General features: G+C 36.2%; 1 protein-coding gene across 9 annotated transcripts in view; it reads left to right on the forward strand.

The window, feature by feature from the left end:
• MAGI2 (membrane associated guanylate kinase, WW and PDZ domain containing 2) overlaps nt 1-14,935 on the forward strand; it is a 768,432-nt gene that overhangs the window by 674,458 nt on the left and 79,039 nt on the right. For 8 of the 9 annotated variants that reach the window (XM_075208713.1, XM_075208714.1, XM_075208715.1 and 5 more), the window contains 3 exons: nt 2,048-2,079; nt 3,307-3,496; nt 13,846-13,937. In XM_075208713.1, coding sequence (XP_075064814.1) covers nt 2,048-2,079; nt 3,307-3,496; nt 13,846-13,937 — 314 coding nt within the window. Of the gene's footprint in view, nt 1-2,047; nt 2,080-3,306; nt 3,497-11,267; nt 11,310-13,845; nt 13,938-14,935 lie in introns of all 9 variants that reach the window. The other variant, XM_075208722.1, reaches the window with a different exon arrangement.

A 14,935-nucleotide genomic window follows, 5' to 3' on the forward strand; every position in this document is an offset into this window, starting at 1 on the left:
TTCTATGGCTTTTCTTCCTCACCGAAAAAGACATTGAGTGCTTCCTCTTGAATAGCTCACGATTATACAGAGGGCTTCAGGTGTTTGTAGTGTTTCCTCCAGGACTCCTCAATATCCAACTGCTGTTGCCTGGTGGCTGCCTGCAGGGCCACAGTAGCTTGTAGCAATGCCTTGACCATATCCTCCATGCTAGGGTACTGTAACAGTCTTTTTCCCCAAATCCAAAATATATGGGTATCTGGCCATTTAAATTCTTCTCGCTCCACCTTGAGACTTTGATACACTTGTATGCAATCTTCTGCTTTTTCCTTCTCCAAGGTAGCTTGAAAAGAAGACAATTTTATTTTCAGAGAGATGGAAAACTTTCTTGATAGAGATGTGGCACTACAATACCCAGCATGTGTCCCAATACATTTTTATTTTAAAGATTGAACAGCCTTGCTCTTTAACTTTGCACAAGTCCAGGCCACACCCAACTTGTGTGTTGCAAATTCACAGACTTTCTGGACTTCAGCAAATTACATTTGGATCTTCTTACTTAACCCTTTCTTTTGAACTCTTACTGAACACTTCTGCTTCACAGCAGTTAACACTGCTCAGTCCATGAAAAACATTTTCCAGCTTTTTTATTCTTTATGCTGACGCTCAATGGTTTTGCAAACACACTTACTGTCTTCTGTTATCCCAAGACAGAATTATCCATTTTACACTGATGCAAAAGCACTGTTTAAACATAACTTCATAGTAGGATTTGTCACCCAAATCGATGTGGTTCTCTGTACCTACTGCTGCTGTGCACAAACAACCCACTTTTCAATTGCTGTTATCCACATAACAAGTCAAATGCAAGTCTTTCTCCACTGTGTTTGTCACTTCAAAATTTTCCAAGCACATACAGACCTGCTTCCTGTAGGTTCCACAAAGCTGCTGCTGCTCTTAATATGCGCAAGCCTTTTTTCAAACAAGTTGTGACCAAATGGGGGGGTTGGGTGATGGCCGGTACCATCTCCTGCAGTAGACAGTACTGTATAGTAGCAGATAAGACACACAAGACCAAGCCTTAGGTGCAACTGGCCTCAACCAGTTTTATTAAGCAGGAAAATAAAAGAAAACTTCAAAATAAACACTCTGCAGCCCCTGTCCCCAGGCAGTGAGAAACTGCATCTCCAGCCTGACTGCTTTTTAAACACCCCTACACAGTGCAGTGCAAATGATCCTACACTTAAGCTGGAGGCCCAGAAGGCCTGGAATGGGCCTGATGAATGGAGCCCGTCCTCTCTCTTCATTCATAACACCAGGGACCCTTAGCATATTTTCCTATAGATGGTGAACACACTTTGGTAATCTTTTCATACACACGTGATTTTAATGTACTACTACTACCTGTTATAAGCATGATTGTAGTGATTATATTTATCTGGTTATGATTAAATATTAACATAAACATATGTTCTTAATGAGAAATAAAACTTAATGCACTACCGGTTTATTCATTTTATGCGTTCTTAATGTGCTTAATTTTTATATGGAAACTGAGTGTTGAAAATGTCAGTTTATGGATGAGTAGTTTAACACCTACTGTATAGGCATTTTTGTTTATGTAATCATGGAGGATTAAACGCAATCATTTTTCTTGTTTAGTGCTTGAAATGGATAAAATATGTTTGTCTGTCTATGTTACAGAAGTCCAATGCCTGAAATAGAATCCTGTTAAGCTGTGCTAGCAAATCAACTCCCCGTAATGCACACTGAAACTTTTAATCTTTGGTCTACATTATTTAAATATTTATAAGACACTTTTCTTTTTAATAGCACTTAATATAAATGTTTAAATAAAAAATAATGTCTAGCTGGGCCCCTTTTTAAAGTGCTATTATATTTCTTATGTTGTAAAAAAAAAATGATAATTTGATGGTAATTTATTTTTTCAAAACCAGATATTTAACAAGATTTTTGACACCCTGTAGCTTCTGTCTTTATTACAAGTACATAAAAGTGACATGATCGTCACTCAGGCCTAATGGTGTCACACTTCCATTGCTTTCAGGTTTCTTCTCTCCGTGGAAAAGTTCCAAGCCTGTAAGTCCCTTTTTATTTATATTGAACTTGATATTATAGATGTGTTAGAACTTTTGACTACAGTTTGTTTCATGAGAATGTTAAATAATGATTTGTGCTTCTGCATTGTGTTTAGGCTGACAGCATTGTTTTTTCCTGCTGTAGTTTTTAGGCTGTGTGTCTAGTGTTGGTGAACATTTGCAGACAAAAATAAATGTTGTAAAGCCGATAGACACAACTACATTAAATTAATAAATTGCCCATTGGTTGTGTATTGGTTCTTACTCTCTGGTTTGATCAATTAGCAATTAGATAGACTTGCAATGGAAAACTAGCAGCAGTTTCCAATTGTAGTCCTCCTGAGCATGACATTTTCTCCTCTTAGATCGTCTGTGATACACAGGACATTTACATACATTATGAAGTTTATGTAGTCAACATTTAAATCATCAGATTGAGAAGTCAGACATAGACTGACCTACTCTTTGGGCTGCATGAACACTTCATTCTTCTTGCACTGATCACATAACGTGTGGCTCTCTGGTTGTACCACATATGAGGCCAGTGAAAATATAATGTTGCCCCAAATTGTAAATTAATATATACAATTATTTACATAGAATTTGCTTTCAGGGTAATACCTTAAAGTTTGTTGAGATACATAATAGATCTAGCAAATCATAATATCTTCTCATCAGGGGCAGGCTGGACCGGGGAGCAGGAGGGCAGCGGGCACCCGGGCCGTTCAGTCTAGCGGCTGTTCGGGCCGGCCGCCTCCACCCGTCCCCCGCCGTGGATGCAGTAATTTTTTTTATGTCACCGATGGCCGCTTCCGATGCGGCCGCATCAGTGCACAGGCGGCCGCATCGCGTGTCACGTGATGCGGCCTCCTGTGTGCCCCCCAGGCTGATACCTCCCAGCCCGCGCCTGCTTCTGATCTATATTAGAAGTTGGTAATGATAGAGGAGATGTGTGGGTCATAAAGAGGTGTTTTGAAGTCAATAAGTATTCTAATTCTTAAGTTTGCAAAACCATCGCCATCCTAAAATTGTGGTACATTTCTCAATTTTTTTGATATAATACTGTGTTGTACGGATTTGAATAGTATTATTTTGTTAACAATATAGTTTCAACACTATGTACTATTGAGTGCATTTTTGTGACTAACGTGACATATAAACTGCCATAACCAACAAGCACAGGTGTACGAATGAACTGATCAAGCAGGACATTATTCTTTTGTTATAGATGATGGAACGGTGGGAGAATCAAGGAAGCCCCCAAACTAGTTTATCAGCACCATCATTACCACCAAATCTCCCATACCCTCCAACGCTACATAGAAGCTCATTTCCTGATTCTACAGATGCCTTTGATCCAAGAAAACCTGATCCTTATGAACTCTATGAGAAATCAAGAGCAATTTATGAAAGTAGGCGTAAGTAAAATACTAAAAAAATGAATAAATCTAGCAGCTACATATAAATGCTAATAACAGCTACGTCACTGGCAATTCTGACACAATATGTTCATTAGTGCTTGATGTTAGAACAGCATACAGCCACTTCAGTGTATAACCATAGCAATAAAACATAATGGTAACTTTAAACATACACTCTCTATAATTAGTGCATTTACCTTAACAAAACATGTCATTGAAATATAATTGCATGTGTTCTTTTCAAGTTATTTTTTATTTGCTGCACCTATGAAACAATTTCAAGTCCTCATTAGGTGATCTAGCGTACAAATGTGTGCAGGAGGCATTCTTAATATACACGAAAAAATGGTTTAACTAGAAGGATAAAAGTCTCATGTTTGCTGACATTTTCATATTAATTAATATATTGGTGTTGACGCTTTAGCTCCGAATGCTTGACACTTAGGGGTAAATTTATCAAGCTGCGGGTTTCCGGTGGGTTTGAAAAGTGGAGCTGTTGCCTATAGCGACCAATTAGAGTCTAGCTATCATTTTGTAGAATATACTAAATAAATGACAACTAAAATATGATTGGTTGCTGTAGGCAACATCTCCACTGTTCAAACCCTATGGAAACTCATAGCTTGTTACATTTACCCATTAGTGTCTTCTTGATTTTTTGGGTTTTTTTAGATTTTGGAACACCACAACTATAATCTTCTAAATCCATTTCGTGGTCATTACCTTCTGTAGCAGCACTTCTCAGTGATTGTAGGAAGAGGCATCTGTTTATTCTAATTGAGTGGATGATGTATAAAGCTGCAATGACTCACCTTTTTTTTCTGGTTGGAACGCTCTAGATACCAAATATCCTGATAAAAGCTTTCATACCTCTATTTATATTTTTGGGCAATAAGCCTCTAGTTTGTCCAGTGATTTAATTAAAAAATAGTGTAGGATGTGCATAAAGCAGGCTAAAATCAAATTGTCACACTGACACATTTAAAATGACGATTAAGATACATTTTTATTACAGTTGTGATGTTTTTCAGATCCCCCAAATTGCTTTATTTAAAGGTTAATAACAATTTGCTTCAAAAAATGACCAGATTTAAAGACTTGTGAGATTATCATGGGGTATATGTTTTTTTCTATCTATATAAGAATGCATAAAAGACCATGTAGGTCAATAATTATATAATAATAATTATTATTTCTTCTTTGGACTTATATGAGAACTAGCTTATATACAGGATAATATACCTCATACTGTAAATCATGTGAAATTGTAATTCTCTCTGGATGAAAAAGTCTGTATATGCTCAATTGAGTTTTGATAAAGTAATGTAAGATAAACTACTTTTGTGATAGAGAAAAATGAGAAATAGTATTGGGTAAAGAAAGTGTAGTCTGTCAAGTTTCTGATCTAGAGAAACAGAAGGAAAAAAATTGACACTGTGTTTTAGGGTAGGATGTTGCAGATAAGGGTGCAGGTGACAGTGACCTGAAATGAGGGAACATGTTAAACTTAATATATTATGCGCAAGTCACATCTACAACACTTGCTGAATTATATATTTCAGTTTCATACTTTCTATAAAGATTGTCATGTCTTACATTGATAAATAAAATGGATTCTATCATTAAATAAGCAAATATAATGTCAAGAACATTATCATTACAGTTAATCAATTAAAAATTATGCCAATAATACATGCAAAATATATACCTATAATATGTGCTCTGTTTAAAATCAAATCCATGACACCTGCGCTGTGAGGCAGCAACCACTGGGCCTAGTAAACATATTTAGGTAGTAAATACTGACCACCTGCCATGTAGATCTAAAGCCTAGTAATTGCATCTATTATCATGTTTGTTCAGTAAATGTTGTCATTGATTGTGATTTGAAAAAAGTTGGCGCTCACAATGTTACAAAACTTTACCTTGTATAGTCAGTTACAATGAAGCCAAGCCACTTATTCTTACATAGCTTTTATTTTATAATCAGTGTTTTTGTAACCTTTGACGTACTGGGCTATTAATCATTATTGAATGAAATCAGGCTGGCATGACTTAAGTGCTGCAGTCTCTGGCATTAATTTGGGTTGAATGCACTACTGCCAGAATCCTTGTAAGGCATCAATCATGCGCACTCAGGTGAGGCGTTAGGCCTTGCAATACAACTAGGCTGCCAAGCTCATTTCAATGGAGTAAACAACATTGATTTTTCTCTCTGTACAATGTGTTACTTTTGTTTATGTGATTAAGGTAAACAACACATTAGAGAACCTTGCAGTTGACATCTAAGGTTCCCATAACAGTAAAGTCTATCATATATTATCAACAATCTGCCACACAATGCTGCTTTATGGGCAGGTGGGCGTTTTTCATTGAAAATTAAATAGTCCTGTAAGAGTTTTAAACCTACAGGATATCATCATCATCACCATTTATTTATATAGCGCCACTAATTCCGCAGCACTATACTCATTCACATCACTCACTGCCCCATTGGGGCGTACAGTCTAAAATCCCTAACACACACACACACACTCACACACACACACACTAGGGTCAATTTGTTAGCAGCCAATTAACCTACCAGAATGTTTTTGGAGTGTGGGAGGAAACCGGAGCACCCGGAAGAAACCCACGCAAACACGGGCAGAACATACAAACTCCTCACAGATAAGGCCATGGTCGGGAATTGAACTCATGACCCCAGTGCTGTAAGGCACTGGGGTCATTATGATATGTAGAATCTTATGAGTATAAGGTTTATTCTACTTTAGGCCTATACATGTATTTATTTTAGATGTGTCCACAATTCATTACTACTTATCTAATGCTATTTAGTGAAGCAAGTGATTTGAATAAGGCTACAGCCTGACAGACACCAGTTGTGGCTATAGATCTCATGTGACAATTCTCCCATATTTGTTATACAGATGTTTCTGCAGGAGACAGACTCATGGAATTGTGACACAAGTTTGTCTAGAACTTGTTCATCGAAATTGATATTCAAACAAACAGCTGTAAGACATAGGAGAGAGCGTTGCCATGTTACAATTTGCGCAACTTTAGAAATCCATTCTACACACTGGCTGCGCATATTTAAAGATAGTACAAAGCATACTAACCATAATGCACAAAACGAGCAAGTCACATAAATCCACCTCTAAACTACAGATTTGGATTTTTCCTGAAGTAACAAATGTCTCCTGATTTAGAGCTAGACATTAAATAGGATTAACTCCCCACGTATGGTGATCATGTCTTATGTTTGCAAGATTCTGTATTGAAAAATTATACAAATAACTTGATTCTAGGTGTAGAACACATTTTACTCTTAAAAGTTAAGGTCCCAGGGACCATTAACAATTCTGCCAATCAGTGCCCTAGATTGCAAGTGAAGACACAGACCATAAAAGAGCAATTTACTTTTATATACTGATATATAATGAAAGTAAGGATAAAAGCATGGTACATACAGGGCCGGTGCTAGGGCCCTTGGCGCCCTAGGCACACTTTCAAAATCGAACCCCCCCCCCCCCCCCCGGCACATTTTCAAAATCGGCGCCCCCACCCGGCACACTGTCAAAATCAGCAGCCCCCACCCGGCACACTTACAAAATCGGCGCCCCCCCCCTCCCCACGTCTTTTCTTACCTTAGCTTGCCTGCTCTCTGCTCCGTCTCCTCCCCTCCACTCACTGACACTGTCGGGCCGTGATGATTATGTCACGCCCGACAGTCAGTGAGTGGAGGGGAGGAGACGGAACAGAGAGGCGGCGGTGGTGATCAATAGCCCCTTCCCCCTCCCCGTGGATTTATCTGAAGCTGTGCGGTGGTCGTGAAAGGTATGGTCAGCGGTCGCCACACAGTTTTAAAGTAATTTTCATTCTGTGGCGCCCTCCAGAGCCCGGCGCCCTAGGCAACTGCCTAACCTTGCCTAATGGGAGCGCCGGGCCTGGGTACATAGAATTAAAGTAAGTTAACTAATTTTAAACTGTCTCTTACAATACAAAAATATACTGTAAACATAGTCAATTCTTCAGAAATAGGCTGTCTTAATATAATTATTATGCCGTGATAAATAAAGATTGTAGTTTGATACATACTAATTACAATGATATTAGTTACACGGACATCACTGACAGATGATAATGTGCTTATTTATTTACCAGTGCCATAGAAAGTAAACAAGAACCACAACAAAGCCACATGAGTTATTGATTCATAAACAGAGAGCATTTATCCAGGTACAGTCATTTTCTAGCAATAGCGTCAACCTGAGAGATCAGTTTAATAGTCGTATCTAATGATGTCTCAAATATTATTCATTTATTAAAAGGGAGAAATTATCAGCGTTGAGACTTTATTAAGCCCACAGTTTTCATTCTTCATACAATTGTGTGATAAAAAAAAAAAAGTTATTTTCCCATAGTGCATTAGGAAAAAGCATAAAACAGATAAAAGTAAACCTCCTTTACCCTCTGGTGTCTTCTGGCCAGGTTGCAGACCCATACAGCCCTATTACTAAGCAGACAGCTCAGTAACAGAGTTTGTCGTGTAATGCTTCCAGGCATTTTGTACAGAAGCTTGTACAGATGTCCCTGGAATCATAAGTGGCATCTTTCCCCTGGAAGCGACCTTTTAAAAATTTAGACCTAAAACTCTGGGCATCAGGTACAAACAGAAATGTTGATGCAATCTCCTAAGTGGTCTTCTTATTATGGTTTTAATAACGAATGTTTTACAAAAATGAATGTGAGCTATGTTGTTTAAGAGGAAATTCATGTTCTCTTATATATTATAAGGAATGTATTTTCTGTATGCATCTATTATTGTTGCTTTGGTATTTGAAGTAATAGCTCTGTTGCCTTAGAGAAATTATAAGACATAATTTAATTTAGTGAAAGATGAGGCTGGTGCTTGTGTGAGTGGCATAAAAGTTTCTATAGGCACCTATAGCTATCGTGGTATTCTGCACCCTCAATCAAAAACTTCAAGATTAGTGATAAGACAGTTTAGAACAGCGTAGGATGATGGCCACTGTGATATTCATATACATCTTCCTGGTCACTTGTCAGGGGTACATATTGGCAAAAACTATTGTTGTCCACCCTTAGTTTCTAAAATAATCATTTTATAGTTCTGCTTATTTTATTCTGTTTATGTATTGTGTGTATTATGTTTGTTTACTATGTTATCTATCAATTTGACACAAACATACTGCATATTACATATGTACAAAATTTAATTTACTGTTTAATAACTTGTTTAACTTTGTATTGTTTAATTGTAGAAAATAGCACTTGCTTATTAGCTATGCTTATGTGATCTTATGGTTAAGCTGTTTTCTTATTATTATTATCATTTATATACCACCAGTCATATTACACAATGCTGTAGAGTGCATATGTAGTCATTCACATCAGGTCCTGCCCCATTGGAGCTTACAGTCTAAATTCCATAACTCTCATACAGACAGGCAAAGGTCAATTTTGTCATAGGTTAATTCTATTATCAGTATGTTTTTGGACTGTGGGAAACACAGAGAACAAACAGACCTCACACAGATGGGGCTCAGGGTCGGAATATAAGACCTCGTCTCATAGCCCACTAGACATGACATATATAACAATTGTATTTTTTACAACCAGCCCAAACATATATATGATAATGAGACACAGAGTATCATATTATTTTGGATGTTGCTGTGAAAATTGGCAACTCTCTTGCCTGCTCCCTTTAACAAGTATGGATTTAGTAAGTTAAACATGTATAGGTCTATAGGTTTTAAAGAAAATGAAGATAATCAGAGAAAATCTATACATCCTAGAATTAATAGTCCACATATTTCACATTTTTAGATCATAATGGATTTGGGGTCCCAAATTTTTACACATGAAGGCTTTGCCTAACAACTGGAGATGAACTCTGAGCGCACGTGAAACATAATTATTACCAACACATTTTAGTAGCTTATTATTATGGTAGTTATTTGTATTGTATATTTTTTTTTGCAATGAATGTCTATTTTCACATCTTCATTAAATTTCCATCTTAGTACAGTCTGATAAAAAGGAAGAAAAAGGGAAATGAAAACACAGTTATGTGCCCCCTTCCACTATTAAAGGAAATGCTAACACATTTACATCCCAATAATTTAACACATCTATGATTTATTTTTTTTAGTGTATTTAGAACAAGTCACCAGTATAAACTCCTTTTAGTAAATTCAGCCATACTATGGACTTCTAAGTTCAGTAATGTCTTGTAAAAGGGCTTAAAGAAAGAAATGAGTGTAACATATAGAAATAGAATTCTAGTAAGTAGCTAAATTGTAATTGGTTAAATGATCAGCAAAGTAAGCTACAGTAGCAATGGGTCTGCATCCGATTTAGTTTAATGTATCATAGACCAGTAATAATACTAGGAGAAATACGGGTGACGTGCCAGTTGCAGTCAACAGAAGCCTTACATTAGCTTACATTTGGCAAGCAGTATGGATTAGGCAATGTCATTATTTCAGGCCTTATTGCTGAGTAAAATGTTAGTTGAATTGCCAACCTTGGGCAATATACTGTGCATACGCTTATTAACAAGTGTCTCTTCAAAGAATGATTTTGGCTGTTAAAAATATGTTCAAAAGGATATGATATTCTCATATATAGAGAAAAATAAAATATCCCTAACAAAACTGAAATTATATAAATATATTAAATATAATTAATAAGATGGACTACATATTTAAATGTAGTGTATATCATTCCAATGCTTCATTGGACATCTATTGATTTGACAAACTTTGTTTTACTCCATTACTTTCTCCACCTCTCCTTTTCTCACATTTAAGAACCATTTAATAATAATAATAATAATATTTTTTATTTAAAAGGCGCCTCAAATGGTCCGCTGTGCAGTACAGAGGACAAAACAATAACAGCAAAAACTGTACTCTAAGTATATAGGCAATATATTAAAATATAGGCAGCACACAGAACAATATTCTGGCAAGGAATAGCGTAACCTGTACTGGAGAGCTAAGAGGGGGATAACCTCTAACTAAAACATGAGGCATGGGTAGAGGGACTAATAAAAGAGTGTAAGATGGCACAAGCTGAACCAGTAAGGTGGGCACAACAAACAGGATCAGAATTCCTGATTGAGGAAAGGAGGGAAACCAGTATGTGCTGGAAGTAACAATTATGGAGAAAGGCGGACACGAGGGTAGAGAGCCTTGATTGTGAATGCTTAGGGGCATATTCAATTCAGATTCCGGTCCGCGGGATCGCACCGGAATGGGCCACAAACTTAATCCACGGTACCGCAATAACCTGGATTTTCGTTCGCAGCCCATAGGGTTGCGTACGAAAATCTGCGTTATTGCGGTACTGTATTACCGGCAATAGTGCGCATACCGCGGACCGGAACCCTAATTGAATATGCCCCTTACAATCTAAAATGTTACATGTTTTATATCATTTTCATCAGTTTACTTGTTTGTTTTTTAAAAAATGCTATGTGTACGGTATTAAGCTATATATGCTAATTAAAGTAACCATCATCAGTACAAGTGAAAACAAATGTTTATTGTTATATATTAGTAGTATATAATCATGTATAATGCAATGAATGTATACCTGCAAGGACAGTAGCACATCCCCTTCTTTGGAGTACACATTGTACATGTATAAATGATGCACAACCAGAATGAGGTGATATGCATTTGTAGTTTTTAAGAAATCTTTCTTATGGAACATTCCTCATCTTCCTATTCAGAGCAAGTACCACCCAGAGCTGGTTTCAGATCGGATCCTTCTGGCAAGTATTCTACAGCACCCATTGTCCTGTGACGTATATGTCCATCATTCTGTATCTTGCTGTAACTGTGTGTCCTGTATCCATTACTCTGTATAAAATTCCGTCATATTTGTTGTGTCATTTTTTATTTTTTTTTGTCTTTTCACTATTTGTTTACGTTAGCCACTGCAAGATTTAATAGCCATGGGAGTTTAGTATACTCACTTGTAGGATGTGTTGGCAGACTAGAAGATAAAAATGTGTATTCTGACATGATACTACCAACAAAAGTGTTACAATACAATGGCCAATTGACCCTGATTTGAATATGCAGGTAAACATTTGGAACTTGCGTTTGCTTTAAAAATAGTGTTTTAAAATATTTTTAAACACTGTTTAAATATTTTTAGTAGTATTTTTTTTTTTTTTTTTTACAGTTTACCTAACTTGAGCTACAAACACTACTGTGTTTAAAAATGTACATTCAAAACTATTAAAAGGTACCAATTTAAGCTTTAACATGTTAAAATCGCTTTGCATATGTGTGAACTGGCTTGAACGTGGTCAGACCTATTCGATTTTCTTGAACTTACCTACATTTTTTGTTAATCAGAATTTAAAATTTTCTAATTGTTGCACTGATTTGATGAACCAGTTAGAGAAATGATATATCGGTTCAAGCATCTCTACTCGCCACGTTCATTGCTCTTCCTACCATGCACATTTACACAGTATAAAGTTACAAATTATCCTAATGAAACAGAAAGTTTCTCTTTATTATAGCCATACTAGTGTTGGAAAAGTATACAATAATTAAAGTATATCAAATAAGTTTATAGATAATAAAAAATACATTTTAAAAATGACCTGGGACACAATACGTGATAGTTTTTGCTTTTTGAATACGGACAAACAAAAATACCAGTTTCTGTGCTATTTAAATTGCATTCTATTTAGTCCAGTATAACAACTAAAAACAAAACCCGATTCCATACTCTTACATCTAATTGTTTTGAGAACACTAAGGGGTAGATTCAATTCCCAGCTCACAGAGCTGCGGGCAAATATCAGCGTTGAAATTACCGTAGTAACGGTAATGATGCGCATCCCTCGTAGTTCTAAAGAACAACGCTGGGAATTGAATCTGCCGCTAAGATTTCAAAGGGAATCTCTTTGAACTTTTAGTACCAAAATATTACATATTACTTAGTAAAACCTAAATTGCCACATTATATTACTCTGATATCAATGTTTTCTAAATTTTTGGGGTGGGGGGACGTGGAAGCCAAATTGTTAGTAGATAAAACATGTACAAGCTGCTATATTAATTATAATCCAATAGCTATTTATATGTAGTCTTTCAATGTTATTATAGATAATGCAAATATCGCAAGTCCATTACATAAAATATTGACTAAACTTCCTTTGTGGCACATTAAACAGTTATTGAATCTGCATGTACCTGTCACTAATAATCTGTTAACAAAGTCTATTTGCTGTGTATCTATAATTATGGTGTGAGACGTTTTCTCTAAACAGATATGCATTTAGGTGCTAGTAAAGTCAGTACTGCATTGTTATTGTGATCTTTTGTTTAATGTTCTAATGAATTGTGTCTTGGATATTTACTTCGGATGCCTAGATCCAGACTTTTTAACTACCATATTTCTCAAAAGACAGATAGCACAGCAACAATGTCTCTTCTTGAGGCAGTCAATGCGTGAAACAAATTAAAGCATGAAATAATAAAACAAAAACTAATGAAGACAAGTCAGTGACAGGGAACACATGCTTAAATAGTGTGACAGTGAATCAAGCAAAAGATAACATCTTATCACTCAATGATGCCAGATATGTAATTATATTCCGTATTTAACTGTATACTACTTGTCAGCTGCAAAAGCCTATCATCTGCGAGATAGATTATGTAACTGCTATTGTGATCATGCAGATAGTGTCTGAGATTGATCACATATTTGTGCCTATAAGACAAAAGAAAATAATATTTAGACATATATCTAATCTCAGTCCTGAACTTCCCTGTCTGTAAATCAGTGGGCATGCTGCACTGTTCATGTCACAGTCAGATACAGCAGATAGCTTTGGTTTCTTACAGTATATCCACAAGAGGGTTATTTATTGTGGTGGGTTGTGGAAAATATGTCGGTGTGTGAGGTTGGCACTGGAAGTCCCACTACAATGTAGTCAGCACTACATTTTTGTTACAGTGTGACCCTGATAACTTTGTCAATGGGAATAAAGCCTATTCTGAATGGGTGCAATATAGAAATATGTGTAGTAGTGAAATTGCCAGTTAATTTGGAATTAACCTCTCTTTTGTACCGTGTAATGTATTTAGCATGGTAAATAACATTATATCTATGTCAGTTTGTCATGGTCCCTTAATGTTTGTTTTTCATTTGTTATATTGTAATCCATGTCCAATTAATAACATCCATGAACCATTCATCAGTAATACAAAGTCCTTTTAATATCTGGATATTGTGTGTCTAGTGCTGTTATCACTAAACACTATTTTTTATTTATTTTACAACAGGCCCTGATTATAAGGAGCTGGATGTTCATCTTAGACGGCAAGAATCGGGATTTGGGTTCAGGATACTTGGGGGAGATGAACCAGGCCAGCCTGTAAGTTCTCTACAGTAGACAATGAGATGTATTGTAATCAATCATATCTCCTGAAAGATGATTATTTCAACAATTGATTTTTAGGTTAATTGGCCATTATTAATAGCTAACTTTAATGTTTTATAATATCACATCATAATGCAATTGCGGTAACAGAATTGGAGAGATGTGGTCTCATAACGATATCGCTGAACTAACATGTATAGTCATATTTCAAATGCACAACCAAGTCAGCTTCTGCTTTCAAACGGCATAGTTATTATGTTTGTGTGCGTGTTTATGACATGCAGAATGGTGCTGCTTAGAATGAAGATCTTATCAGCTATGTTAATATTGTTTTTTTTTGTGCAGTAATATAGTGCAAAGATAACCTGCTTTACTCACATGAGCAACAAAGTGCATTAAAGGATAAAACTGTAGGCATTCATTTATTATTAAACGGATTTAAACCACTTAATCCATTACTTGTTCAATGCAAGTATGAGTTTGGACGGTGTAGAGCTCATAAAAAGAGTTAAGTGGGCAAATTGAAGTATATGTGAGTTTGTGTCCTTTAAACGAAATGTCACTTTTGTGTACTTTATGTACAATTAATGTTTGTGCCGCGTCATCTTCCTGATATGTCTGAATTCCACAATGCTAAATCGGTTTTCAAGCACAACATGTGGGCAGATGATGGGGTGATTGGTGATGTATGCAGAACACTTATGCTTTTCTCTGTACTAGGTAACTGGTCCTCATAATCTTTACTGGATGACAGATATGCATAAATCAGTGTATATCCCATCTAAACGGTTACATGTTTAGCATGCAGCCATCTTAACTCAGACTATAGTCATTAAAGTGGCATTGTGAAAACCCTGCAGTTTCATTTTCAAGACCATGACAAGTGTGCATATACTTTTTCTGAATTGCCTTAAACCTTCAATACAATTTTGAATCATCATTATTTCTTATGCACTCTCTAATGTATGCATTTATATATTCAGCTTGCCAGT

Source organism: Mixophyes fleayi, chromosome 4 (genome assembly GCF_038048845.1).
Source record: "Mixophyes fleayi isolate aMixFle1 chromosome 4, aMixFle1.hap1, whole genome shotgun sequence".
Classification (NCBI taxonomy): Eukaryota; Metazoa; Chordata; class Amphibia; order Anura; family Limnodynastidae; genus Mixophyes; species Mixophyes fleayi.